The sequence below is a fragment of the Perca fluviatilis genome, chromosome 8 (genome assembly GCF_010015445.1).
Source record: "Perca fluviatilis chromosome 8, GENO_Pfluv_1.0, whole genome shotgun sequence".
Lineage (NCBI taxonomy): Eukaryota > Metazoa > Chordata > Actinopteri > Perciformes > Percidae > Perca > Perca fluviatilis.
In genome coordinates, this window is record NC_053119.1 from 27936313 (window position 1) to 27961841 (window position 25529).

At 45.9% G+C, this 25529-nt stretch overlaps 1 protein-coding gene across 7 annotated transcripts in view; it reads left to right on the forward strand.

Annotated features, from left to right (window-relative positions):
- Positions 1 to 25529, forward strand: part of hipk2 (homeodomain interacting protein kinase 2) — a 76075-nt gene that overhangs the window by 30085 nt on the left and 20461 nt on the right. For all 7 annotated transcript variants that reach the window (XR_005640077.1, XR_005640078.1, XR_005640079.1 and 4 more), the window contains exons 3-4: positions 23284 to 23407; positions 24106 to 24225. Coding sequence is in view for 4 of the 7 variants with exons in the window: in XM_039809030.1 (XP_039664964.1) it covers positions 23284 to 23407; positions 24106 to 24225 (244 nt within the window). In the remaining 3 variants the exon portion in view is untranslated. The remainder of the gene's footprint in view (positions 1 to 23283; positions 23408 to 24105; positions 24226 to 25529) is intronic.

The window sequence follows — 25529 nt, forward strand, 5'->3', positions numbered from 1 at the left end:
GAGAAAACACGGCATCTCAGTGCGTGTTATCAGCATGAACTGAACATAACTCACATCACCCCCTTTAAACACAGCATTGACGTCAGGGAGGCAGCAACACACACACACACACACACACACACACACACACACACACACACACACACACACACACACACACACCACACACGTCTTTCATTACAGCCAGAATCTATATATCATCAAACAGATGGCTTCTTTTTAAAAAGGACAGCGTTGTTGTCTGAAGGGTAAGGAGTCTTAGCGCATCAGCCAACTTAAAGCTCAAACCGGTGCCTCGACAGACAGGACAACTGTCGCAGGGTCTGGAAAGGTAAGGTCTTGCCGCACCTTATTAATCGCTCTTACTATAACCGTGTGCTCCAGGTCTCATCTTTCCAGATCCTGCTACAGTGTTGTCCTTGTACCCAGTGGAAGGGAATTACTTGCATCTCCCCCTCCTCTGTGGTTCTATATATGATATTACATACACACTTTGGCTTCAAGCGGACTCCATTCACCATCAACATACAAACCAGGCTTTCACAGGTCATTTCAAGCAGACGTTCGCAGGTCATTCACCAACACTACGCTTTCACTGCTAATCAAGAGCAACTAAGGCTTACATGAAGGCGCATACACATGTTTTCTGTAGACATTCCATTTAAGGCTTGAGCACCTTAGTGTAAATCAAAAGCGCAGTAATAGACATTTTACACAAATCCATTAACACACACCACGGATCCTGCACAAGCTGCTTTCAGCACGCAAATAAACAGCATAATGCTCTCGCTTGAGCAGGAAATGCGTTCAACATCAAAGACTTAAATGAGACTTCCTTGCGTCTTTTGGAAGTGTATACAAATCTTTTTCTACCCGTTTTCTGTTCTGTGTCACAATGAATTACGAACATTAACAAGCATCATTTCACGTGTTCTAAAAAGAGTCTCTCTGTTGCGGCCGTCACCATAGCAACCAAGGCTCTTGTTCCAAAATTATCTATATGTGCCTCTGAAGGTGCAACACCTGAATTAGACCGGGGCTGTTTTGATCTGCCTGCCTGGCCCAACCAACAGCTGTGTACTTTAGGGACAGGGAGGGCCCTTGAGCCACACTCTCATCTCTCTGCTATTGTTTGCCCAGGTGGGCCAGGGCCAGCCCCCCCCCCTCTCTTTCTCTCTCTCTCTCTCTCTCTTCTCTGCCCAGCTCTCCTCCTCCCTTTCACTATCTCATTCCCTCTCCCTCTCTTGCTCTCGAGTTCTTCCTCTTCCTCCCTGCGCTTCTCTCCGTCTTTGTTCCACAGGGACCTGTGGTCCAACTGAAGCTCTCGGTTACACAAAGAAACCAAATTGGCTTTCATCTGCAGCCTGTTACCAGCTGTGTGCATTGTGCGTTTGTGCTCCCTCTCAGCGTCGAAAAAAAGCATAGATTTTACCCATTACAGTGTTGTTATTATTGGCTTTGAGTCAAAGCTGTCCTTGCAGAAACACTTTCTTCTTTTAGAACTCAAGAGTAGATTTCCAATTCTTTTACTAAGTGTTACTAAGTCTTTGGCGTGACTTTGCTGATAGCAGTGCTGTCAAATATGTTTGCATCTTTCTGGTTTTGAAGCAGGTTTTTAAATGCAAACGTAGGATGATGTTGAGGAGCCCCCAGAGGTCCATCCTCCACTTCCATCCTGGGTCAATATTCGTGCCAAGCTCCTGACATAACACACGTTGGTGCTCGAGGTGCACAAAAAAAGAAAAACCCAAAGGGCCACACCAACCCTGTTGTTCATAGTGTCACCATGGTGACAATAAGGCTTTAAAATCATAAGTCAGTCAGGTTCTTAGGTGTGTTCATTCACCATTCCCACTGAGTGTGTTTTTTGAAAGAGTAAGAAAGTGGGAGAGATGGCCCACTTACAGTAGCGTACCCAGAGTTCCTGGCCTTGTACACAACACTGCTCATGGCACTGAGAAGACAGCTGAGAAAACAGCAGGGAACTTTCATTAGTGATCCCCTGCCCCTTGTCCCCCTTCCACTCTTTTTACATCTTTCCATCCGTCGTCATCCTCCCTAAACCCTCCCACCCTCCCTCTCCCCGATGTCCTCCTGTCTCTGTCCATCCCTCTCTTCCTCTCTCCCATTTCCTTTATCCTGACCTCTGCCCCTTACGCAAATCTGCCTGGCATTTCAATCATCACATCCAGAGGACATATAGGATCACAAAGCCTCATGTCTCTCAGCTGGCCATAAGGGCAGAGAGCTTCCACAATACAGTATATGCGCTTAGCGTTGGATTTCTCCTTACAGTTGTTGGGTTTCTGAGCAGGAGCTTTGCATCAGCATGTTTCAGAAGATTCAACAGATCCTAGGCTAGTAAGATGCATTGAATATAAAGGATAGACAAATAAATATCTAACTGAAATCTTTTCATATACTCATGTACAGCATATGTGGCACAGAGGAGTTGTGTGTGTGGGGGGGGGGGGGTGTAAATATGGGTACCGTTCTTTCCTTTTAGCACAGTAAACAGGTGGTTAAGACAAAAAGGAGGTCAGGTACTGTATTGTATGCCTTCCTTTGTGCGGGTGTTTGTGTGCTAACACGTGTCCTACAGTCAAATACCTGTACCCACAAGCATCACAGACACCGTCGCTGCTACGGAGCTAACTCCGCTGCTCTTGAATCAGTCAAAGGCAAGCGTTACTGCAGGAAGAAAGGAGTTTAACAGACTCCTTGAACTCGTGTGCATGTCTACGTGCTTGGGTCTCTCTCTTTGAATCGTCAGTGCACACTGCAGCTCAAATCAATCATAGCAGTGCCAGAAATGCCAGCTTTAGTTTAAAAAAAAAAAAACTGTTTGTTTGTTTGTTTGTCTGTCTGTCTTTTCTTCACAAAAGCAGGGGGTGGGAGGACAATGGGTGACTAAAAGTGCAGTGAATCGTAAACGAGTCGAGGAGAGTGTTGGTGCAGTGGAGAGGCTCAGTGTGATAGCACCAACTACCTGTCTCCTCTTTTGTTTTCAGCCTAAAAAAAATCTTCTCTTTCTCCTTCGCAAGCTCTACCGAGTCGTGATTTATGAAAAGAAGCCATTTTGTAGGGCTAATTGCCTAAAGCCGGGCTGCTGAAGCATCTGAGGACAAGTCATAACAGCCCTTTCAGATATACTGCAGACAGCTGAAGCAGGGCAGACCCTGGACAAGAGTAAATCATCGGCCCCAAATGTTGAGCCCGCAGATGCTGATCCTCAGTTTGCTCTCACCACTTGAGCCCAGTGTTTGAAAGCTTTATTTTACAGCAAGTTGGCTGGAGCAGAGAAATGTACTTTTACGAATATATTAGAATTCATAGATTATTTCTGCCCGAAAGACAGACAGTTAAGCAACTGTGTTCGTTAAAATGCCCTCCAAGTAAGTGCAGCAGCATGCTCCGCCACACCTACCGCCTCCTTTCCCGTTGTTAAGCCAGGAGTGAAGAGTGCTATTTGCATTACAAGGTTCCTGTGGAGCAGAATAAAACGCAGACAGAGCTGTGAGCAAAAAAACGAACACTTTCAGGGTGGCCCTGCGCTAATTGCAACTGGGGTGCATTTACTGATTATAGTTAAGTGGTCCAAAATGGTCCCCTGCTCTCTGTTACATTGACCCACTCCCTCCCCTGGTGGATGTGGTCAATAGCAGGCCTGTTGAGATGCCTTTCCACTGAGGGAAGAAAAACAGGGTCCAATCAGGCCCCGTCTCCTCGCTTCATCGCAAAGCACACGGGAAAGGATAGTCAGAGGGAGGGATCGCTGAATTTAAATCAGAGCTTATAACAAGGTGAATAATGGAGTGGGGACAACAGGAAAGCAGCTGCTTTTTTTTCTTCATAATTGACGAGCATGTTGAAATACATGTTGAATTAAAAGACATTACCAAATTAGATCTGCAGAGGCTAAAATGATTCCCCTTAAGTGTGAACAGTGACTGAAAAGAAGATGCAACCCATTTGTGTGCTTGAGGCTGCGTATCTTTTTTTTGTGAGCGCATGTGCTGCTCATGACTATTCATGTTGGCCCGCAAAAACATGCAAGTGTGGTCAAATGGAAATTAATGGAATGCAAAGTGGAATGTAAATGTAGTTGCAGAGGTGGGGTGGGGGGGGGAATGAAATCCTTGCTAAAGATCCGGGAAGGTTGCATGCGTAGACGAGACCAGGTCAGTGTTTTGTATTCCCTCTCCTCCGTAACAGGAGGCCCCCCGCAGTGGGAGAGCAGGCCGGGGGGAGATATAACAGCCACTGGATCACACAGACTTTGATCTCCCCTCTGGGTTCCTGAGCGTCTATGAGATAGACTTTAGGTCTACTGATGAAGAGGTGGAGATCTCATACCCCCTCTAGTGCCGGCCCACTAGCAGCTCTCTCTTTTTTTTTTTTCTTCTTCTTCTTTTTTTTTTTTTTTTTTTTACCACACAGAGCATACATTATCTTTAGCCTGGGTGTCATTTCTTGGAAGTACTGATGGATTTTTTTGCAGTTTTCTTTATCCACATGCATAAATATCGAGTGATGCAAAAGTTGACTCACTCTGCTTTTCTTGATTATAGCCTTCCTGAACTTCCTTGTCTCTCAAGGAGTTATTTCCTTCTACATGTTTTTTTTCTCAGAGGGGGTTTGAGTCTTACAGCAGGTCTAGTGTTTTACATAACCCTGACAGTGATGTAATTCCTTCTTCCCCTGAACGCTGGTGTCAGAAACACTGGGCTGTGTCCCTCTAGCCGTTCGGTCTGCCCCTGTGTCATAATCTCTCTCATGCCTGGCCTGATCCCGCTCCAATTTAGGTAATTAACTGATGTCACTGCTCTGGATTGCTTGCAAATAAAGTATCACTGCAGCCCCGATTTCCCTAAAAGTAACTAATCCTTGAGGACCTAAGGTCTATTAAGGCTGTTATTCACATAGCCTACAGTTATATGAGAAGGGATATTAAACGGCAGAAAATAACAAGCTCCATTACATAAACATGGAGAAGCAATTGGGGTAGAAAAAAGGTTTCTTTTATTATAAGAACTAGTGAAATTACTACATGCCAATTAAAGTGTTTTATGAGTTTGGCTTGCTGACGTAGAGGGGTTTGTGTGTGTGTGTGTGTGTGAGAGAGAGAGAGAGAGAGAGAAGTGAGAAATGGGTTAGCTTTGTGTGACTAATACAGCACACAACCTGTGCTTTTAGAGCACAAATACTAACAGAGCACTCAACAGCCAGGCTCTGCTTAACAAAAAAAAAAAAAAAAAACTCCTTTTATAGCTGGGTGGACCTCCTTTTGTTTGTGTACATGGCGGGCAGTTTGCACTCCTGTATGCACATCTGTGTGTGCAAGCACAAACAAACATCCAACTGTGCTGGACGATTACATTTCCAGGGCATGGTCAGTGGCTCGTATGAGCTCATGCATCCATACAGTGTGAAGGAAGGCAGACGTTCTGGCAAGCAAGCAGACCTGACCTAAAAACAGTCAGACAGACATATAGGCAGACACTAAAGCCAGATAGAGCAGCAGGCATACAGAGAGACAGGCTGGCAATCTTGCAGATTGGTAAGAAATAGACAAACAGACCCACAGACAGATAGGGGGGCAGGGTCTTGCTGCAGGAAAAAGGGAGAGACAGGCACCTTCATAAACATTTAGGTTAGACAGACTGGGTGAATACGTCAGGCTTTGCAGCTGCCCTCAGACATAGATCACCAACATAGAACCAGCCATCCAGGACACATCACATCGCTCAAGGCCCAACGCCGGCGCTCCCGACTGGGGCAGGGACTCTGCCTCCCTTCCCTGGAGGGAAGGAGATCCAAGGACGTCTCCTGAAGTTTCCATGGTTGCATATCTCAGCTAGATCCAGCCTTGTTTGCTTCGCCTGCAACATGCCTCACTTCACACGACCCACATTAATGAAGCGCTCGCAGACTTAACCCTTGGGTGGCCAGCTAGACGGCCAAACTAGCACCCATTTGCACGGCACAGACGTGCCATTTGTTCTGTGTTCTCATTCCTTCGCTGCCGTGACATTTAGGCTAACATGTGATGGGAAATGAGCTCGGTTTGTGTTTCCCCGTTTCTTATGCACCATGCCTGGTGGTAATGAGGGGGAAAAAGGCCAGAGGAGAGGGGTGGGGTCAATATGCTAATAGTGGGTGTACATTTTGATGCCTCACTACCAGCATGGAGTGGTTTGGAGAGACGGGCTATCATTCTCCACCTCCTTTCCCCTCATTATCCTCCCACGTCTCTCTCCATCTCTGTCCTCCCCCATCCCCTGCTTTCCGCTGTCATCTCTCTCCATGCCCTTCACTATCTCCTCCCCCATCCCCCCATCCCCCCTCCGCTGCCTCTCCCTCCTGGTACTCCTCACCTACACCCCACTCACCCCCCACCAAACGCCTCTCTCCCAGAATATGAGATACATTTGTTTTCCAGCGCCAGGCTACGGGAGTGGGGACGCGTGGCATGCAAAAGTGCTGATGTGTTGGTTTCTGGGTAATTATAACATCCCTCGGTCTCCAAGAAAACTCTAAACTAATGTTTAATTTGCCTCTCCGCTCAAAGGAAGCCCTCCTTTGTTATTGCGTGGCAATTAGCTGGAGCCAAGGCCCAGGCATTTCCTGTGATTGTTGTGATTTGCATAGCGAGCGAATCAGAGAGTATCAAGACCCTATACAACTCTTCTCTCACTGCCATTACAGCCACCCACTCCTCCTTTCCTACCTCTTTCTCCCCTTGCTACACTGAATCTCCATCAGTGGCCTAGCAACTGAAACTTCGACCCCTGTGTCTAATACCCCTGTACATAGTGGCTGATTGACAGGGTAGATTGACTAACTCGGGGGCACATTCCACTGAGGATGGTGCTAATGGAAGTTGTTAATTGAAGATATACAGTAAACATACTGTGTGTGGTTAAAGATGTCACGGTGGCTACGTGCACACCGGACACACACATGCACCCAGTGTTTTCAACATGGTGCAGCAGCATGGACGCCCATGTGTAGTTAATGAGATTATTAGTCACAAAGTAAACAGTAGATGTTAGTGAACGTTCTGTTTTTGGTCCTGAGGGGAAACCATTAACTAGCGTAGCTGCATCACGGTGGCTGTTGTGTTTTCTGCTCTGGCCAGATAAGAAATAGATTCTCACCGAATATTAAATCTCAGGCTGAATGCAGCTGCCATGTTTTTACGAAAGCATTGTCACCGTGTGTCACCGTTCCGAATAATTCGTAATTGGCATGCATTATTTTTTTTAGCAGTCGTGTCATATTTTGTTATCACAGAGTACTTTTGAGTCTCTGGATTTTAATGTGTCAAACCTAACCTTAATGAACTCCTACATAACAGTCCACCTTTGCAGCTTTGCTCAGCTTTAGTTGCATTAGAATACCTGAATGAATTTGCATTGCCTTATCAGCACCTGCCTGCGTGTCTACGCTTACTATAATAGTACCGCTGTGCGATATGATATCCACATTTGCTCCGCTGCTTCTCTCTTGCGCTCTCATCAGATTATTAGAACTGGTATTTTCCCATTTGTGGGTTTAAGTGCTGAGAGCTGTGGCTTCAGGGAGCCTGTTTAGTGGAGAGAGAGAGATATAAAGAGGGAGAAAGCAAATGAGAGAAAGAGAGGTAGGCAGAGAGCTAATGGCGAGATAGAAGGTAAGCTGCAGTGGCTGTTAAACCTGAGGGGTGGCTAATCCATCAGACGGCACTCTGCGCTCATCTGCTCTGGACTGGTGTGGCATGATCGGCGAATGGCACATCCCGAGCCCCAGCAGTCAGACATAGCCTCCTGATCTATATTTCAAAGCCAAGAGTAGAGAGGAATTCAGTAATGAGCTCCCATCTTCGTTTTGGTAGAGGAAGACTCTCTTTGTGGAACTAATTGAAAGTGGCATGTGGAGCGCCGGGGAGCTCTTTGGGGGCTATGCCGCGTTTCAAGGGATGTGCAGAGATAAGCCTGCATGCCGCTCCGCTGTGGCTTTTGTGTCACGGGTCTGATATAAACAGGTCTCTTGGAGGAGAGTGATGCACTTAACGGCTGCGATTGTGGGGGGCGTTGTGTTTTGTGTGTGTGTGTGTGTGTGTTTTTGTCTACAACAACTTGTGTCCATTGCTGAAATTACACCCCCCACACGCATTCCGCATCTCTCCTTTTCTCCCTCCCCTTAATAAATCTAGTTTTCTGTGTCAGCTCATCAGAGATGCGTTTGTGTGTGTGTGTGTGTGTGTGTGTGTGTGTGTGTGTGTGTGTGTGTGTGTGTGTGTGTGTGTGTGTGTGTGTGTGTATGCATTTGTGCACACACGTGTGTGTTATTTGGGCTCTCTGAGCACAGTGGAGGAGCGGCTCTAAAGGGGAGATGGGCTTTCTCTATTACAGATATGGAAATGGCCCGAGACGTATGCAGTTAGACTGATATACTGCGTGGCATTTACTGAAATGATGAAACAGAGCCCGACCTTAACTATTTACAGACACACACATCCATTAACACTCACACACCCACATTCGCACACTCACATTCAGAAACATGTAAATGTACTGCCAGTTGGGGGGTATTTTGCTGTAGAATCAGCTTTTGTGTCCAATCGGCCTGCTGTTTATAGTGTTTTCTCATTTTTGGAGCCAGCGAGAACCACATGGACAGGAAGGACACATGTCGCTGAGGCTTCTTCATGAGTTTTTGTTTCCCCAAATGCAACATTCCTTGTGGTTAAAGCTGTGGGAAATGTGCTTCTTCACCCTTTACATCTGGATCTTAGAGTTGCTGTGGGAACTTTGATGCTGATAATGTAATCAGACCTGACTCAACTCTCAGTCAACTCATTCTCACCTTTAATTGATAGTTTGGGAAATGACAGCACACGTACTCTTAATGTTGCTTCTGAGCAAACAAGTATGAAAAGAGGAGGATTTTCTCACCAGGTCCCTGTTTGCAATTGTGCCATACCTTTATTTATTGCATGATGAGGTCAGTTTCATACACTGTATATTGACTGCTCTGCTGCTGCCTCACAGTCACAGATGAAGGGATTAGATTATGTAGTCTGTTTGCTGACATGTCTTTTTACCCCTGTCAACATGACACACCTTAATAAAAACAAACCCGCTACAATAAGAGAATAAAACAATATTCAATGGCAGCAGAATCTGAAAGACCTCATTAACATTCCAGCAGCTCTTTGTCATCTTGATCCACTGTTGTTGTGGCCTCAGCCACTTCGGTTTAACCTGATCATGTAGCAGCGAGAGCAGGACAATTTCTCCTGCAGAACAATTTGAAACACTGATGCAGGGGTGAAAGAAAGATATGTTCTGTTTTAGGGTGTGTGAGATGGTGAGCAGAAGGGGGGAGGAAGGGGTGGGGGGCTGGGGGTGGTGAAAGTTGAGCCAGAGAGGCAGGGAACAGCCCAGCTTGGTGCCCAGCTGTGAAGCTGCCCTCTGGGGCTTTGGGAGGCTGTGGAATGTGGCTGATGTGAGTCTGGGTTTGGGCTGGACAAGGCCCGGGGCATGCAGCTGTGAGCAGGGATGTCTGGGAGAAGGGTGTGTACGCATCCATACCTACGTGTTAAAAGAAGGAGAAGAGAGGAAAACAGAGAGACATTATGTGGATTCATTTATGTGGTTTTTTTTTTGTTTTGTTTTTTACATTTGTGTGAATATCAATTTATGGGCATGTTTGTATTTATACGCGCAATGTTGTTTGCAACTTTCTATTGGCTGCAGCTGAGGCCCCATCTCAGGGAAAGGAACGACATGCGGACTCATTTCCTGTTTGAGGGTTCAGGGCACGCTCTTTTGCTGCGTTCACCAGAGACGTCTTTTTGTGAGACAGAACCAGATTACAACAGGCTCCCTCCCTTAGGGATTGGTCGGTTTGCCAGTCAGCTGAGAGCAGCTTTGTTCAGAGCGAGCCTGTCAGGCGGAGATGACAGCTAGCTTTTGTTCTGGAGATTTCCTGTCCTGTCCTGGGCAAAGGGTCGGTTAAAGTGCACAGAGGAGCCATAGCACCACTCCCTTACTCCCTCCTGTACTCCTCACTCCCTCGCTTTTTTTTTTTTTCCCGCCACTTGAATCCCCACTGGTCATATTTCCCACCGACCAATTATAGTGCCCAATGTGTCGGGGAGAAGTGATCTGATTGGCTGTGTCGGGGGTGTCTGGGAGGTCAGAGCCGTGTTCATTTCACACTGTGTCCTTTTGGACTCCCTCCAGCAGCACCCTCAGAGCGCTCACACAGACTGCGGAAGAAGAAAAGTGGAGAGAGGAGAAGAAAAGCAGGAAAGAGGGAGACAAATAGAGGAGAAAGAGTGAATTCCACTGTACACAGCCTTCAGTGCATGATTTCTTGCCTGAGAAATCATAAATGTGTCATGTTTAGCGCTGGTTTAAAATTCACATTGACTCCAGCAGGCACCTCCAGCGTTGCTGCTCCACAGTTTGTTTTCATACTGTAAAACTGTCTGTTGCCTCTCGACAACAAAAAAGAAATGTTCAGAGCCAGAATGCCTTTGTTGTGTGTGCGTTCAGTGAGAGGGGACGGTCTTCCCTCTGGGCAAGGTAAGCTAAGACAGGAAAACACCTGGTTAAGGAAGGCAACCATCAGTTACAGAGCTGTCACAGGACATGCATAACTGTGTGGAATGTTTTTTATTACATGCAAACCACAATGAAAGCATATTTGTCATCCCTTCCCTGGTCTTGTCGTGGAAAAAAATATCCCTGCATCCATGAAAGAGCTGAACAATGTTATCTGTCATTAGACTCCCAAGAGCAACAGTCTCCAATCTCAGGTGGTGCTATCACTTCTTATTATACTTTATCATTTGGTCTCGTAAACACGGCCGTTCCCCCTGTCTGTATCTTTGTTTATAGGTTTTTAACTTGAGGGCGAAACAGAAACCAAAGACTATCACGTTTAAGGGCAATTTGACATGCCTAGCCTCAGAAAAAAAACAAGAGCCCCTCCATTCATTATGTCTCACGTGCATCACATTCCATTTTCTGTTTTTGGCTTGGTGTGTTTCATGGAATAATCAAGTGACCTTATTATTTTGACTGTATATTTCAAACCAAAGCTAAGGGGCAATTGCGATGAACTATTTCATGACATTTTATAAACTTAACAATTTAGGAGTTAACGAAACTAATTAATAATGAAAATAATTGTTAATTTCAACTCTAATACTTAGCAACTTAACCCATAGCCAGGGTTAACCAGTCCCACATCCTCTGGGATATCAACCCTCACTGTCACTTGCCTTTACAATCACTCACTGATATCCCCCCCTCTTGGCGAGTCCACCACATTGATACTTCCAAGTCAAAGCCTAACTAAGCTAATACATTTATGTCTTAATCAGACACATGAATGTATTTAATTCCACCCCCCCCCTCCCCCCGCTCCACCCATGTGCGTATATGGGGGACCTAGCGCATGTGGTAGCCAGAATAGATATGAGTCAAATTACTATTTGGATGGATTCAAATCTGTCTGTTTTCTCCTTGAGTGAGGCCACGACAGCAGAAATAGCAATGACATTTTGTCCATAATAATTGAATCTTCAAGTGTGGCTACATGAAAAGGATAATGCCGTATTGATTGTTGCTGTACAGTAATTGTTTTCCCTCAATAGACAATGGCATTTTAAACGCCGAGCATGCCTTCATTGTTTGTCATGGTAGACCGTATAGGGGACGGGAGAAAATTATCGCTCTCTATATGACAGAGGGAAGAAATAAACGATACATGGGTATTGTCATTGAGAGGTGAATAACTGGGACTACTCTTACAAATGACTGCAGGGCACTGTTGCTTGGTCAAATTAATTACCTGTCATTGTGACTGATTGTTTTTGAAGACATCTCTTATTATTATTGCCTGCGCTAAGAAAGGAGTTGACGCTGCATTCCACAATGCAGCCAAATTATATATTGTGCGCCTGTGGCTCAGATAGAGATTTGCTTTTACTTTTGTATTTTCTGTTTCTTAACGGAAATAGTGTGGCTTATTTTGAACTAACATGAGAAACTTCTCACTGTTTTATGAATCGATACATATCCATGAATGTGTGTGTGCGAAAACATTTAATTACCAGTAGTAGTTTCTCAGCCCAAGCCGTGTGGCTGACACTTTGAGAAAGAAAGCACAAAAGCACACACCTGTACCCCTTCATGACACGTCTTTGTCTCTTCCAAGACTGATCCTGACATGAGAAACTGCTGCTTGTATTTACAAGTCCAAAAACACACCACACACAACACTATCTGTCTTCGTTTGTCTTAGCAGGAAGTCTTCTGATGATGCTATGAGGGGACGGCCTATTCATCCGAATTCCTTCCTAAAGCCTTAATAATCCTGCTGTTGTTTCTCTACGTGATGACTTTTCTAATTCTTGTCAGGGAAGAATGCAGCGTGACAAACGGCGTTAAGAGTGTCTGAAGGCACAGCGGGCAGGCGGCATGCTGGGACAGATAGAGGGACACGAGTCTAAGGAGGGCTGAGAAGACTCGTGATCGGTAGAGGCCTCACCTTTCCCCAAGGACACTCTGGAGGGCGTGTTTAGGGATCGTTGTATTTTCTTGTATGCTTATGAAATCACTGTTATGCGTGTATGATGTTAACAGACAGACAGACAGACAGACAGACAGACAGACAGACAGACAGACAGACAGACAGACGGACGGACAGAAAGCAGACACTGAGACAAGCAGAGAAACAGGCAGATAGAATGTAGGAGTAAGGCTGGGGAATCATATCCAGGAGGACTCTCCCGTGTTAAATTTTGGAGAGATGGGGAGCTGCTCTATAGGACCTGTGTGAGGTTTAGTTACAGCTCTCTGCGGCCCTGTAGCTTGTCGCGAGGCAGCGCAGCATGGGCACCGAGAATTCATGTCACACACAGCAGAATTTGATTAGGCAGGAGATGGTATTACTGCCCGACTGGGTGGGAGGAAGGAAGACGGTAGTCATACAAGAGAAAGTGATAGAGACAGGGCGGGGTGGATGGGGGGGGGGGGTAGAGGTAGTGAAATGTAGCCCATGCACTGTATGTCTGGGGTGTCGGTGGAGGGGAGTTTTGCAGTCTGCCGTGCAAATGTCTCCCCCATGTGCTCTTTCACTTGCCCCAGAAATAAGGAACTAGTCAACCAGAGCCGCATTTGTGATTGAAACTGTGTGTGTGTGCCCATGTGTTTTGTGTGTGTGCGTTTGCGTGTATTGAATGGCAGGGAGATGTACGTATGTCATTACAACAGTTGGACGGCGCCCCCGTGGCTCCTAGCTATATGTTCTCAGGCGCCGCATTTTAAATGGATTATTTTTTAACCACAAATCCAGTATGTACGGCTCCGCCAGCCGACCACATTGATTGTGCCCCCTCTTCCTCTCCCTCTTATCGCTTGATCTCTGTCTTAGTCACCCTAAATCAGCAGAATGGGACATATCAATGCAGAGCCTTGAGATTTCTTGCCCTGGACTGTATTGGACTATAGCAACTGCTGAAGAAAACTCAACGATAAAATGACAATAATGCTGTCAACCAGACAGCAGAAAATACAGACAAACCGCAAGAGAGGGAAACAGACAGACAGTTAAGCAAGCAAGCAGATGAGATTGTGATTGGTTTGGCCAGCAGTTTACATAACTGTCATGCTGGGCTTTTTTGACTGAAAGGCTGTGATATAAATATTACGATAGATATGAAGTCTATTTTGCAGTTTATGTCTGGGCTTTGGGCTGCCCTGCTGGGACTTGCACTGTGCTGGACAGATTGGAGCCGGGCGAAAGGTTTAAGTCTCGCTCACTGAATCCTTCGTTCTCTCTAATCTGCTTTAGTGATCAAGGCTTCGGTTTTAGCGGCAGAAACAATCTCATCTGCCTGACTGAGCGCCTGCGCCCGTCCGCGTAATGTGTCTCGCTGCTCGCTATGCTGCTTTCCTGTCTGTTTTGGTGAATGTCTCAGCCACGCTGACAGGCTTGCCAGCTGGTTAAGCTGGTTGACTGAGTGACTGGGTGTTAGAATTTGTTATCGTCTGTCTGATTTTCTGCCTTTAGTTTGGCTTCGCCCACTCCTAGCCAGCTCACTGTGTGACCCATATTCCCTCTGGGCATTTTGACAGCGGGGAGTACAGACGAACAGAGAATGAGGGTGCCATGGCATCATTCTGAAGGGCCAGCAGCGACTTTCCAAGAAACGTGTACATCTTTTGTCTTGTGATATATAGTTTTTTTTGCCGTCATGTGATACCAATTACCCATTTTCAAGTTATTATTTTGAGATTCCACTAAAAGTCAGATTTTCATGGAGCAGAGCTGCACATGCCTGAGGGTTGGGTCAGTGTCTGGCCAGTGGCTTGTAGACTGGCCTAATACTGTCTGACTGTCAGTCTACTACCCTAATAGGGCTGGAGAGACTTGAGGCCCTCTCTTTGCGTCTACTACGTCTTCTCTCCAGGCTGTTTGCGCAGAAAGCATCTCTGTATGACAGATACCCATCATTTACCGGCATCATTCCCTTTGACAAGAGAGGCAGAAGGGACAGAATATGTGCCTCTGTGTGTGTAGGTGGGTGGGTGGCTGTTGATGGAGAGGGCATCCATCTTCCATTGTTGTGCCCAACCTAACCTCTCCGTCTTTCCCTGCCTCATCTCCTTTCTGTCATTTCTCCCTCCACCTCCACCCAGAGCGAGAGGTCTGTCCCTTTGACCCCGTCACCAGGTGATGGGGGGTGGGGGTTATAGAGGGTACTGCAGGGAGCTGGGGACAGCCCGCTGGCTGCAGGTGGAAATGAGATGTAATACTTACAGCCGCATGCTGGAGAATAATAATAACCACAGGAAAAAGGTAATTACCAACCAGGAACGATGAAGCGCTGCGTAGACGTCACAAAGGAACAACTGAGCAGCGCTCATTGTATGGTTTTTGGAGTTGTTAGCGTTGCTAATGGAAGCTTTTGCGAGCTGAGGGATTACAAAACGAGAGAGGGCGGGGTGCTACACTGTTTCTCCAAGGGGGGAGACATTTTCGTCTATCAGTGTTTTAAGCCCCCAATGTCTCCTTCCAGGCAGCGCTGCCTGGAAGGCACTAGGATTAGGGAATGGTTATGGTTATGTTTATAGTTATGGTTAGGGTTAAGGTTAGGGTTAAGGTTAAGGTTAGGTGCCTTGAAGTCAACGGTCGCAGCGCTGCCTGGAAGGAGACATTGGGGGCTTAAAACACCATCGAGCGAAATTTTCAGTAGCACCAAATGTATTGCCAAGCCAATACATTATGTGTTTGATGTTCTATGTTACCTAACAGTAAATCTGATATGTTATCTAATGTTACTATGAACACAGCCCCATTTGATAAACAGCTTGTGTGTAATGACATAGGGTGATGCCATGTGAGAGAACGTGGCATATCCCATGCGCTAATATTGACCGTGCCACACTTCGACGACAGGGCTCCATGTGCCATGTGTGCCATGTGACAGGGGTGGCTCTCTGCCCACTGAATATTTCAATATATAAAATGCCTCATAAAGGAGGGAGCAGTTAAATGTGAGCTGGTGAGACTGTGAGACGGAACAGGGACAACCTTTGAGCGTGCAAATTCTATCTATGTTAGCTCTCAGTTTACTTCCTCTGTAGGTTGCTGAGCTGAACCCTACTTCAGGTTGTGTTGAATCAGCACGAGCACACCCGCAGCTGTCACCCATACCTACTTACATTAGTGCTGCTATGATGCATTCGAGTTGCTGCAGTCTGTTGCTTTTTTGCATTATCATAACAGTACCAGTGACTAGGGCTGAACGATTTTTGAAAATAATCTAATTGCGATTTATTTAAAAAATATTGCGATTGCGATTCGATATGCGATTATTTTTTAAGCTCTTTGTCTTCTGTATTAGTCAACAAAAACTAGCAATAAATCATTGTATAGTATGAACTTCACAAGATTAGATAGATTAAACAAGCTGTTCTTTCCTGGAGGCCAGGCCTGTATGTGATGGTGAAATTAGGTGATGCGTGAATTTATATGAATGACCTCTTTTATTTAACTACTTCAATCCCAGTAGTATATTGAGCACTGACCAAGCCTGGTGGAAACATTCATATGAAAGTCAGAAATAAATCACACTAAAGTGCAGATTGCAGAATATATAAAACAAATGTGGCTTTACAACACTTAGTAGTATTTAGATTATTTAATTATTATTTACATAGACATATGTAAACATGTGGATTGCATTTTTTAAACACTGTCTTTGAACTTTACTAGACAGTTAAATAAGTAAAATATATACATCGGTGTATTTTCTTTAACAGCGCACAGAGGAGCTGCCTCCAGCCCCTCCCTCCCTCATGAAGTTTGCGTGCGGTGCGAGGCGGTCAACGACGCTGCACTAGCTCAGAGAGGCTATCGTTACGTTAGTAGTAGCATGCTGGTGTTGCCGTGGGATTAGCTAACTGTACTAATAAAACCGTTGAAACACCGTGGCCACGCTGCTGTGACAGCTCCCCGAACGTCATTTATCAGAGTCTGGTTGTTACCCCTCTCCGCGGCAGTCTCCTCCGCTCCATATCTTTATAATGGAGCTAACCGGAGCTAACCGCTAATCAGAGCTAATCGTTGCTAACCGAGCCTTCAGTTCTGCGTGCCTGTATTCATTAACTGCATGTGTGGACTGGAGCCCGAATAAAACCCTTACAAGTTTTAAACTACAACTCAGAGTTGTTTGAATGACAGAAATCTGCTCAAGGTACGGCGTACCGTTAGCGTGCTAAGTTGATGCTTTCTCTGCGGACTACGGAGTGCGGACTGATTTGCTCTCGTGAGTCACGTGACCAAATCGCAGCCTTTGCGATTAGGAAATCGCGTTTTAACATATCGCGATATTATCGCAAATGCAATGACCAATTCTTCGGATGTCGACCCCTCCCTCGTCTCTCCTTCTTTCCTTCCATAGGCCTTCATGTGCCTCGTTGTAGTGTTATCGCTCGAGTCGCAAGGAATGCTAATACTTTACCGTAACAGGTAAAACAGTGACAGCCTCGTCAGCGCTTTGGCTGTGTTTTTTTCCTGAGAGCAAGGGAGGTCTGTTTTCAGGACCTTGAACATCAGGAATGTCGCCCCTGCTAGACATTTCTCAAGGACTCTGTGAAAAAGTTTACCTTGTCCAGATATCCCCCTCCTCCTTTCCACCTCTGAACCAGCTGGAACACACAGTCTCTAAATTTAAATGCAATCTACATTCTCTGCCTACATAACTGTGCATTTACATGAGTACTGCTATGCCTGGCTTGTGCGCTGTGCAGCAATTTCTGATTTGATGAGAGCAGGTGGAGCGGTTGGAGAGGTGTGTGTGTGTGTGTGTGTGTGTGTGTGTGTGTGTGTGTGTGTGTGTGTGTGTTTGTGTGTCTTGGGTTGGTGTGAGCCACAGGTGCACAGTAGGGGATGTATCTCCGCACATTGATTTCACAGTCAGCGACCACCATGCAATATATCTAGAAAAGTGTTTCTCTATGGTGCATCTTCAAAGAGGCTGTGGAGGAACTTTTGATGGCATGAATATGTAGATGAGTACCCCGGGGGAGGAAGGGAGTCATTCACAGCATCAACCCGAGCCTTTTACATTAGGCAAGGGCAAAGCCGGGGCTGGAGAGAGGGGAAAAGGCAAAGAGAAGGGAGGAAAGGGAAAGAAGAGAAGAGAAGGAGATAGAGGGGAGAAAAGTTAATGGCAGGCTCTTTTCTCATGAAGTGCTTTATGCTCTTTTCTCATGAAGTGCTTTTCCCTTTTAGCACTGGACAGCTATCTCTCTCCTCAACCAGCACTATATCACAACAGTGCTCTCAACATACCCAGTATAAGATCTTATTTAGCTTCAGTATACATGTTGCTCTTTATGTATAACTGCCTGCCTATTGAATAAAAGATAGTTGCATAAGGGCCAATGACGAAGTATTTGAAACAGAGAGGAAAGAGATCAAAGCCATTACCATAGACTGGCTGACATTGTGTGTGTGTGTGTGTGTGTGTGTGTGTGTGTGTGTGTGTGTGTGTGTGTGTGTGTGTGTGTGTGTGTGTGTGTGTAAATGCTGCGGGGTTCCAGGGATCTATCAGTCTCCCGTCTGGAGCCAAGCTAAGGGAAGGTCAGCCTGATGGATACATCCTGACATGCACACAGCCTGTGATGTCAGCTGTGTGTGTGTGTGTGTGTGTGTGTGTGTGTGTGTGTGTGTGTGTGTGTGTGTGTGTGTGTGTGTGTGTGTTTTTGTGTGCGCACTGTATCTGCATGTGTGTGTGGGCTGGCAGGCCAGCCAAGCACAGGCACGGTTCAACAGAGCAGAGGGCGGACAGGAAAGCAGGGAGGGAGTGCTAGGCTGGCCTCGGCGCCCTAGTTTGAGGGGTTTGAAGTTTTTTTTGTTTTTTTTTGCTGGCAGAGGGCTTGTAAGGAGGGGGTGGTTGGTGAGGCCGGGTGAGGTGTAGGGGTTGGCTTCGCTGGCAAAGGGGGTGGGTGGGTGGGTGGGTGGAAGGGGCTGAGGTATAGGGGTGGGCTGGGGTGGCAGAAGAAAGGCTCTATTCATGAGTCGTGCCATCTCTGGCTCCCAAGGGGAGTGGGGCTCATCAGTGACCAGGCCAGCTGGGAGGATGTCAGCATGCAGACTCTCTCCCTCTCTCTCTCTCTCTCTCTCTCTCTCTCTCTCTCCCTCTCTCTCTCTCTCCATCTCACCCTCCCTCTCTCTTTTGTCAAGGGCCAGTGCCGTCAGAGCCACTAGCCCGAACACTGAGGCCTCTCATGCAGTTGGGTCCCCATTGAGTCCCAGAGAAAGCCTCTGGCTAGCCGGTGGTTTGCACACCGTCTGTACTGTGTTTGACATAAAGGGTCTGCAGCGAGAAGCTCACCACCACCCCCCGAGAGGCACTGTCTGTGGTAGCCGGGCCAACTGTAGATGAGCTATGTGGGGTGCGGCTTAAATGGTGATAAGTTGGCAGTGTCAGCTGAATGTAGCACGCTCAGATGGTGTATCCAAGCATCTCGGTTCCAGAGATAACCAGGTGGCAAGAATGTAGTTTTCAGCCACGCTAGTGATGTGATCTCTATGGTTAGCAATGTGATCCCCTGATTTTCCTCTAGCGCCACCATGAGGTTTCTATTTGCGGCTTACCGTGACTATTGGATGGATGCTTGCTCTTGGGGGAATTACTGGAATTGTTGGGTCTTTGCAAATTATAGAGTGTGGTCTAGACCTACTCTATCTGTAAAGTGTCGTGAGATAACTCTTGTTATGAATTGATACTATAAATAAAAAAAAAAATTGAAATTGAATTGAATTGCCAAGAAATTTGGAAAAATTGTAGTAACTTTGATATTCATCTCACTTTTGGGTCATCTCATCATCATTAGGTCAAAAACTTTAGTTAGTTGTTTTTAACCAAATACCTTCAAATGAAAATTCAACTAAAAGAACCGCTGTGCCTAACTATGGCCTCAAAGAGCCACTAGCATGACTCTAGGACGTGTCTTGTTCAGTTTTTGACCCACAAAAAGACACTGGCAGATAAAACAGTCATTTCTTTTAGGCTTAGAGTAAGACATTATTCTTCTATAGTATTTTGTTTTTTAACCCCTCTTTAGGTAATTCTTGAAAGAGAAAAAGAGATTAACTATGGCATCCTATTTGGCATCACAAACTGAAATGGTCCTATCTGCATAAATTGACAATCTAATGTGCTCTGCTACTTTAGAAAGGGAAGGTCGGGGCAGGAAAGGAGCGAGGTTTGTGAGCTGCACGGATGCGTATGCTGTTTATCATTGCCAGCGAAAGGCCTGCATCAGCAGCAGCTGTGGGGCGCTTTGCATGCAATGGCAGTGGTGCATTGGTAGGGACAGATTTGCATTTGTGGTTTCATATCATGAGCAACAATGTTACTCCCTCTCTCTTCCTTCCTCCCTTCATTTGCCCTCTCTCTCTCTCCCTCTCTCTTTCTCTCTCTCTCTCTCTCTCTCTCTCTGACTTTCGCTGAACGGGAGGAGCTTTCTGTGAGAGGCAGAGCAGCCATGAGAACAGCCTAAGTAGAGCCGTGAAGGTCCAGGCTGGATCCAAGCATAACATCAACACTAGGAAATCTCTCCATCACACACGAGGGCAAAGTCCATGTGGTTGTGGCGCACGGCTATACACATGCATAGACACATTGCACTAAAGCTGAAGACCTTGCACTAATTCTGCTCTAATGAAAGTACATCTTGTTGAAGTTGGCTGTTATGAAAGCCGCCTTTCTTCTTTGAGATTAAATGTGGCACCGGGTCAGCTTTGCTGTCATTTTGTGAGCTAGTGTGAATTACATATACCATGATGGTGACTGGTGTTTGAAGTGACTCGGTTCAGTGGAGGAAAAGTAGAAGGTCCTGTGGTCTGCATGTGTCCGCTGGAGTCACAGTGATCTGGGGGACCATCTGATGAAAGGGTTTCCTGTGGCTTTCATCTCCACAGTGTGTTTTGATGGAGAGAATTTCCTTGCAGCCGAGTCAAAAACAGCCTTGTGTTGTGAGAACAGCCTCTGCTTTTTGCAGCCTGCAATGGCTCATACATATTTTGGGTTTCTCAAAGTCAAATGAGTTTTTTTGGAGAACTCATACACAAATGAGAGGGTATGCCTACATGTGTAGTGTTTTTGTGTAGGAATTAAAGTAGATGAGAAATGCGCCACAGAACTGCTGTACTATATATTGTATTCATTATATCGTTAAAAATATTGCAGAGGTAGAAAACACAACATGTGATGATGATGACGGAGTGCCGCCTGTTTCTATTATTAACTTCTGCACAGACAGCGTGATAAGCACAGAGTGAAAGTACAAACAATGATATTTGAATGTATAAATAGAACATAATCTTCAGAAACCACTGTGTATTGTATTCCAGAAGACTTTAAATTGACCCAGACTCCAAACAATACATGCATAACAGGATGGTTAAGTGTGTTTATGAACAAGTGCTTGTGGATTAACCACATCTCCTGCTGAAAGTGAAAGGCACACCAACCTCCCTGAAACACTACTCCTGATAGTTTTGACTTATCTGTGCTTGCCACTCTGTGTGGTGGTCTACATGTGTGTACAGCTGTTATTGTTACCTCTCCCTTACGTCCACAATGAAACTGCAGCCATTCTAACAGGCTGTTAGAGGAGGCTCACGGCCCCTCCCCCCGACCTCCCCCCCGGTCCTGGTGTCCGTCCCTTTCCTACCTTCAGCAGACATCGCTGCTCCCTCCGCTATCGCCTCCTAGCAGACTCCTTTATGTCTCTTTGGCAGCCCCTTGATAGATGTCTCGGCTCATTGTGTTTGCAGGTGTCTTTGTATTGGTGTGTAATGGTGCCCTAAGATACTGTTGCTATAGAGTGTTGTCTTGGTGTCTGTTCCACTGCTTGCCATCGAGACCCCAATAGCCACCTTCTGTGACGGGAGCTCTTCATTCAGCTCTTCCCTGCTACCCCCATTTGCTTTACTTGTGCCTCTCTGCCTCTCTTGAACTCTCCTCCTCTTGTTCCGGTTTTTGATTCTCTTCCGCAGTATGTCACCGTCTATCCTCGTGACGTCTTCTGCCTTTCTATATTAGACTCATCTGAGTATACAATGAATCGCCTGTGCCCTCTTTTTGTTTTTTTGTCAATGAGTGGTGAATAGAGGGCAGGGAGCTACAGTTGGAAATTAGCTTTTAAGTATGTGAGGCATGTTCATTCATTCTCCTCCAAACCCCCCAGCTGCCCTCGAAGACCCCCTGCCCCCCACCCCACCCCTCTATAGGCATATAAAGTCCTATAGCGTCCCCCCATGCTGTTTTCCACATTCTCTGTTTCCCTGGTACCTACAGTTCCAGCAGGACCAAGGCCAGGCCCCCCTCGTTTCTCTCGCTGCCACCGAAACCCTGCCAGAACCCGTGTAGGCTTTAGGGGGGGAGCGCTAGCCTAGTTACCATGGTCACGACAATCAGCATTGTGAACTCGGCCATGGATGAGAAACTTTCCAGGATCAGCCTTTAGATCCTGTGATCTGTGCGTCATGCTGTTAATATGTTATTAATAGATGGAGAGAAGGATTTCGGTTTCAGTAGTCGAGTCTAGATTGAAGTAATAAAAAGGACAAGAGCTGCTGGCAAATTTTTTGGAGCGAGGTGACTACATTTCATACATAGGCAACATGTTAAACCAAAAACGTCCCCAATATGGTGATGATAGCCAGAAAACCTCTTGAAAGTGCTTTAGATTTTTAGAGAGCAGGGTCACTGTGTTCTTGGTTATTTTAAGTCCCATCAGACACGTGAGTTCACAAAGAGTGTATTAGTCTTTCTGAAAGGATATGAAGCAGATATGAATGAATAATCAAATCATAGATATTAATCTCCTCTCCCACTGAAATGGTCTCTTAGTGTATCACTGTACTGTATGTGTGTATGTATGACTGGGAAAAGCCAGTGTCTAGGAATTAAGCACTGGCACTATTAACTCAAATGCAGCCTGCTAAAAGCTCATATGAAGCACGTTGCATCCTCTACGGAATATTTATGTTGGTTTTATTTTCATGGCATAATTACTTCCACATTGCTTTGTGGCCGTGGACCGTGAAACTCTGTTAAAAATACCCCTCTTCCAATTACACAGTCCCCATGTCTGACTACCAGAGATGGGGCTCAGTGATTGGTGCTCCTGCATGCTTATCAATCAACAATCTGCAATGTGGCACCTCGGAAACTGCCTAAACAAGTGATATGAAGGAACACCCCTACGAGGCTACGCAGAGTGATCAATGTTAAGATAACACAAACAGCCTTCAGACATTGAAGATGAATTGATTGATTAAATGTTTGTCCTGTCTGTGGAAAAGCGTGTTTGCGTGCAAGAAAACAAAATGTGTACTTGTGTGTGTATGTTACATTGACTTCGGGAATGTTGCCGAAATGTGCGGACAGTCTCCAGCTCACTCCTACATACGCAGTGCAGATTATTTCCTCTTCTGACCTGTGCGTAACCACACTGGGCTGCTGTCCATGAGCTCATAGGAAGTGTGAAAAGAAGCTCCTCGCCATGCCTTTGCTAGATATGACTTTACATTGAAAATGGCATTGTGGTCACGTCACAGTTATAATAGTATGTCTCATTTTTCGGAGTCTTTGTCAGTCGCAGCAGAATCCCGTTAACAGCACCAGCTCTGCTCATTATGGTCTTATGCATTTGATGTCTGATTTCTAACCATACTGTGTGTTTTCTCTTTCCTCAGGGCTCCGGAGATCATCCTGGGCCTGCCGTTCTGTGAGGCCATAGACATGTGGTCCCTGGGCTGTGTGATAGCCGAGCTCTTCCTGGGATGGCCCCTCTACCCAGGAGCCTCAGAGTACGATCAGGTAACATATAATGGTTGCTTGGACCTCCAACATGTCTCCTGACCTCTTCGCGACTCATAATTGCGTGTGTCCTGGCGCTAGCATAAACACGAATCTTAGATTATTGCAGTTATGTACTGTATGTGTATGCATTTGTGTGGGTGTTCTAGCTCCGTGAGCGTGCGCTTGTGAGTGTGTTTGGGAGGGTGGGATGCTTCTCCAATCCCCCTGACAGCCCCTGATGATTCTTGCGCAGCCTCCCTGTTTATCTGAACAGATGCCACCGAGCCACTTGTCCAATTAGCGCAGCCCCTGTGCTCCAGAGCAAGACATTGCCGCGTTCCCCCTTCTCCATCAGTCAGACGAGGCTCAGTGGGAAAACCTTGAGCAAGTTGTGCTCCGTCATCGAACAAGCTTGCCTGATTTTTCACAAGCCCCGAAAAGGAACTTCACAAAGTGTCTCATTTACAAGTCTCAAATCAATCTCAGACTCTTGAGCTGAGGTCATGTTTGGGTGCTATGCGTACGTAGTGCAGCCAGATAAGTCAGGAGTAGTTAATGTCGGCTAGATTTTCAATCTGCCAGAAGAACATCAATCCTAAAGTTTTAACCTTTTTTTTTTTGTCATAGGAAAGATTCACCGTGTTCTCAAATTGATTACAACTTATGGCATGCTCAGTCAAGTCTCAAATGCAAATGATTCATCTTCTGTCTTGCAGATCCGGTACATCTCACAGACTCAGGGTCTGCCTGCAGAGTATCTGTTGAGTGCGGGAACAAAGACCACCAGGTTCTTCAACAGAGACACCGACTCCACCTATCCTCTCTGGAGACTTAAGGTACGACCGGAATGGTACAAGATGCCTGCACACAAACACGCAAATTCCTTCCGATAGCATCAAGAACATCCTTCTAGGAGCAGGTGATATTTTTGCCAGCAATATCTAGCATTAATATTCTCCAAAACCTCTGGCTACAATGTGTGATGCATTGGCGATCCAGGCTATAAACAAAGTCCGAGGGTAATGAGAACAAAATGGATCTGTGTGAGAGGATTTGGCAAATGGAAGCCCAGCCTGATGGATCCAGCTCAGAGGGTGTCTGCGCCAACCCCTCCCACTGTCCCTCCATGTAGGCCACTCAATAAGGAGGTCCGCTTTTTTTTTTTTTTTTTTTTGTACCCTCATTACCTTAAGTTGAACTTTTGTCACTGAGTTCTTGAGTAAATGGAACTGCAAATACTGATCCATTTCTGCAGGGTATGGCGATGCTTTCACCGTGTCTGCTCCGCCCGGGCCTAGGATTGACCTTTTTTTTTTTTTCAAAGAGCCGAGTGCATTTGTTTCTTATGAATGCCAGAAACATACCACACTGACAACACGGATGATAATAATTGGCCTTCAAATGAAGACTTACAGTAACATAGAGTACAGAGTGTACATGCTCTCGAGTCAGCTGCCCATGTGCTTTTTAGCAGCTGTCAGGTAAAGGTTTAGCAAATCGTTCATGTTTTTGGTCAAATTTAAGAATTTCTCAGTTCTCTCTGAAAAAAACGGTATTACCTATGGGCTTAGGAGGCCCTTTGTTAAAACATATTGTTGTTATATAAGGGGGTTTCTGAGGTCCTCCTGATGATAGGAGTTGACAACAGCATTGTAGGGAAGAATCCGAGCTTGCTCTTGACACCACTGCTTTAACTGGTCATGGTTTTCTACTGTCTTTGGGAAGTGGAAAATCAAACGTCAAGGCACCCTGACCACTTTTTTTTTCCACTCTGAAGAGTGATTGCTCAGCTTTAATTTGACCTTGCCATGTGTTTCCACGTAACAGCAGCTGCATCACTCTGCTGACTGTAATTAAAAATATGATGTGTTCACTCAGGAGTTTTCTATAGTCAACACAGATTAATGTTGTGCAATTTTTCAAGTCTTTTGAAAGAGAACGATCACGTGTGTTTATGCTTGTCTGTGCATTTTCATACAGTTTACGTAAGTGTGCGTCCATGTGCACGTGTGTGAAACGTGTGCGTGCAGTGCAGTTTATATTCTGCACATTGTCTCAGTGATATAGTGTGTGTGCCTCCACATGCCGTCTCTCCCCCCGTCTTCCTTGGCTGTTAGATGAGCGTTTGTGTGCTACCCCA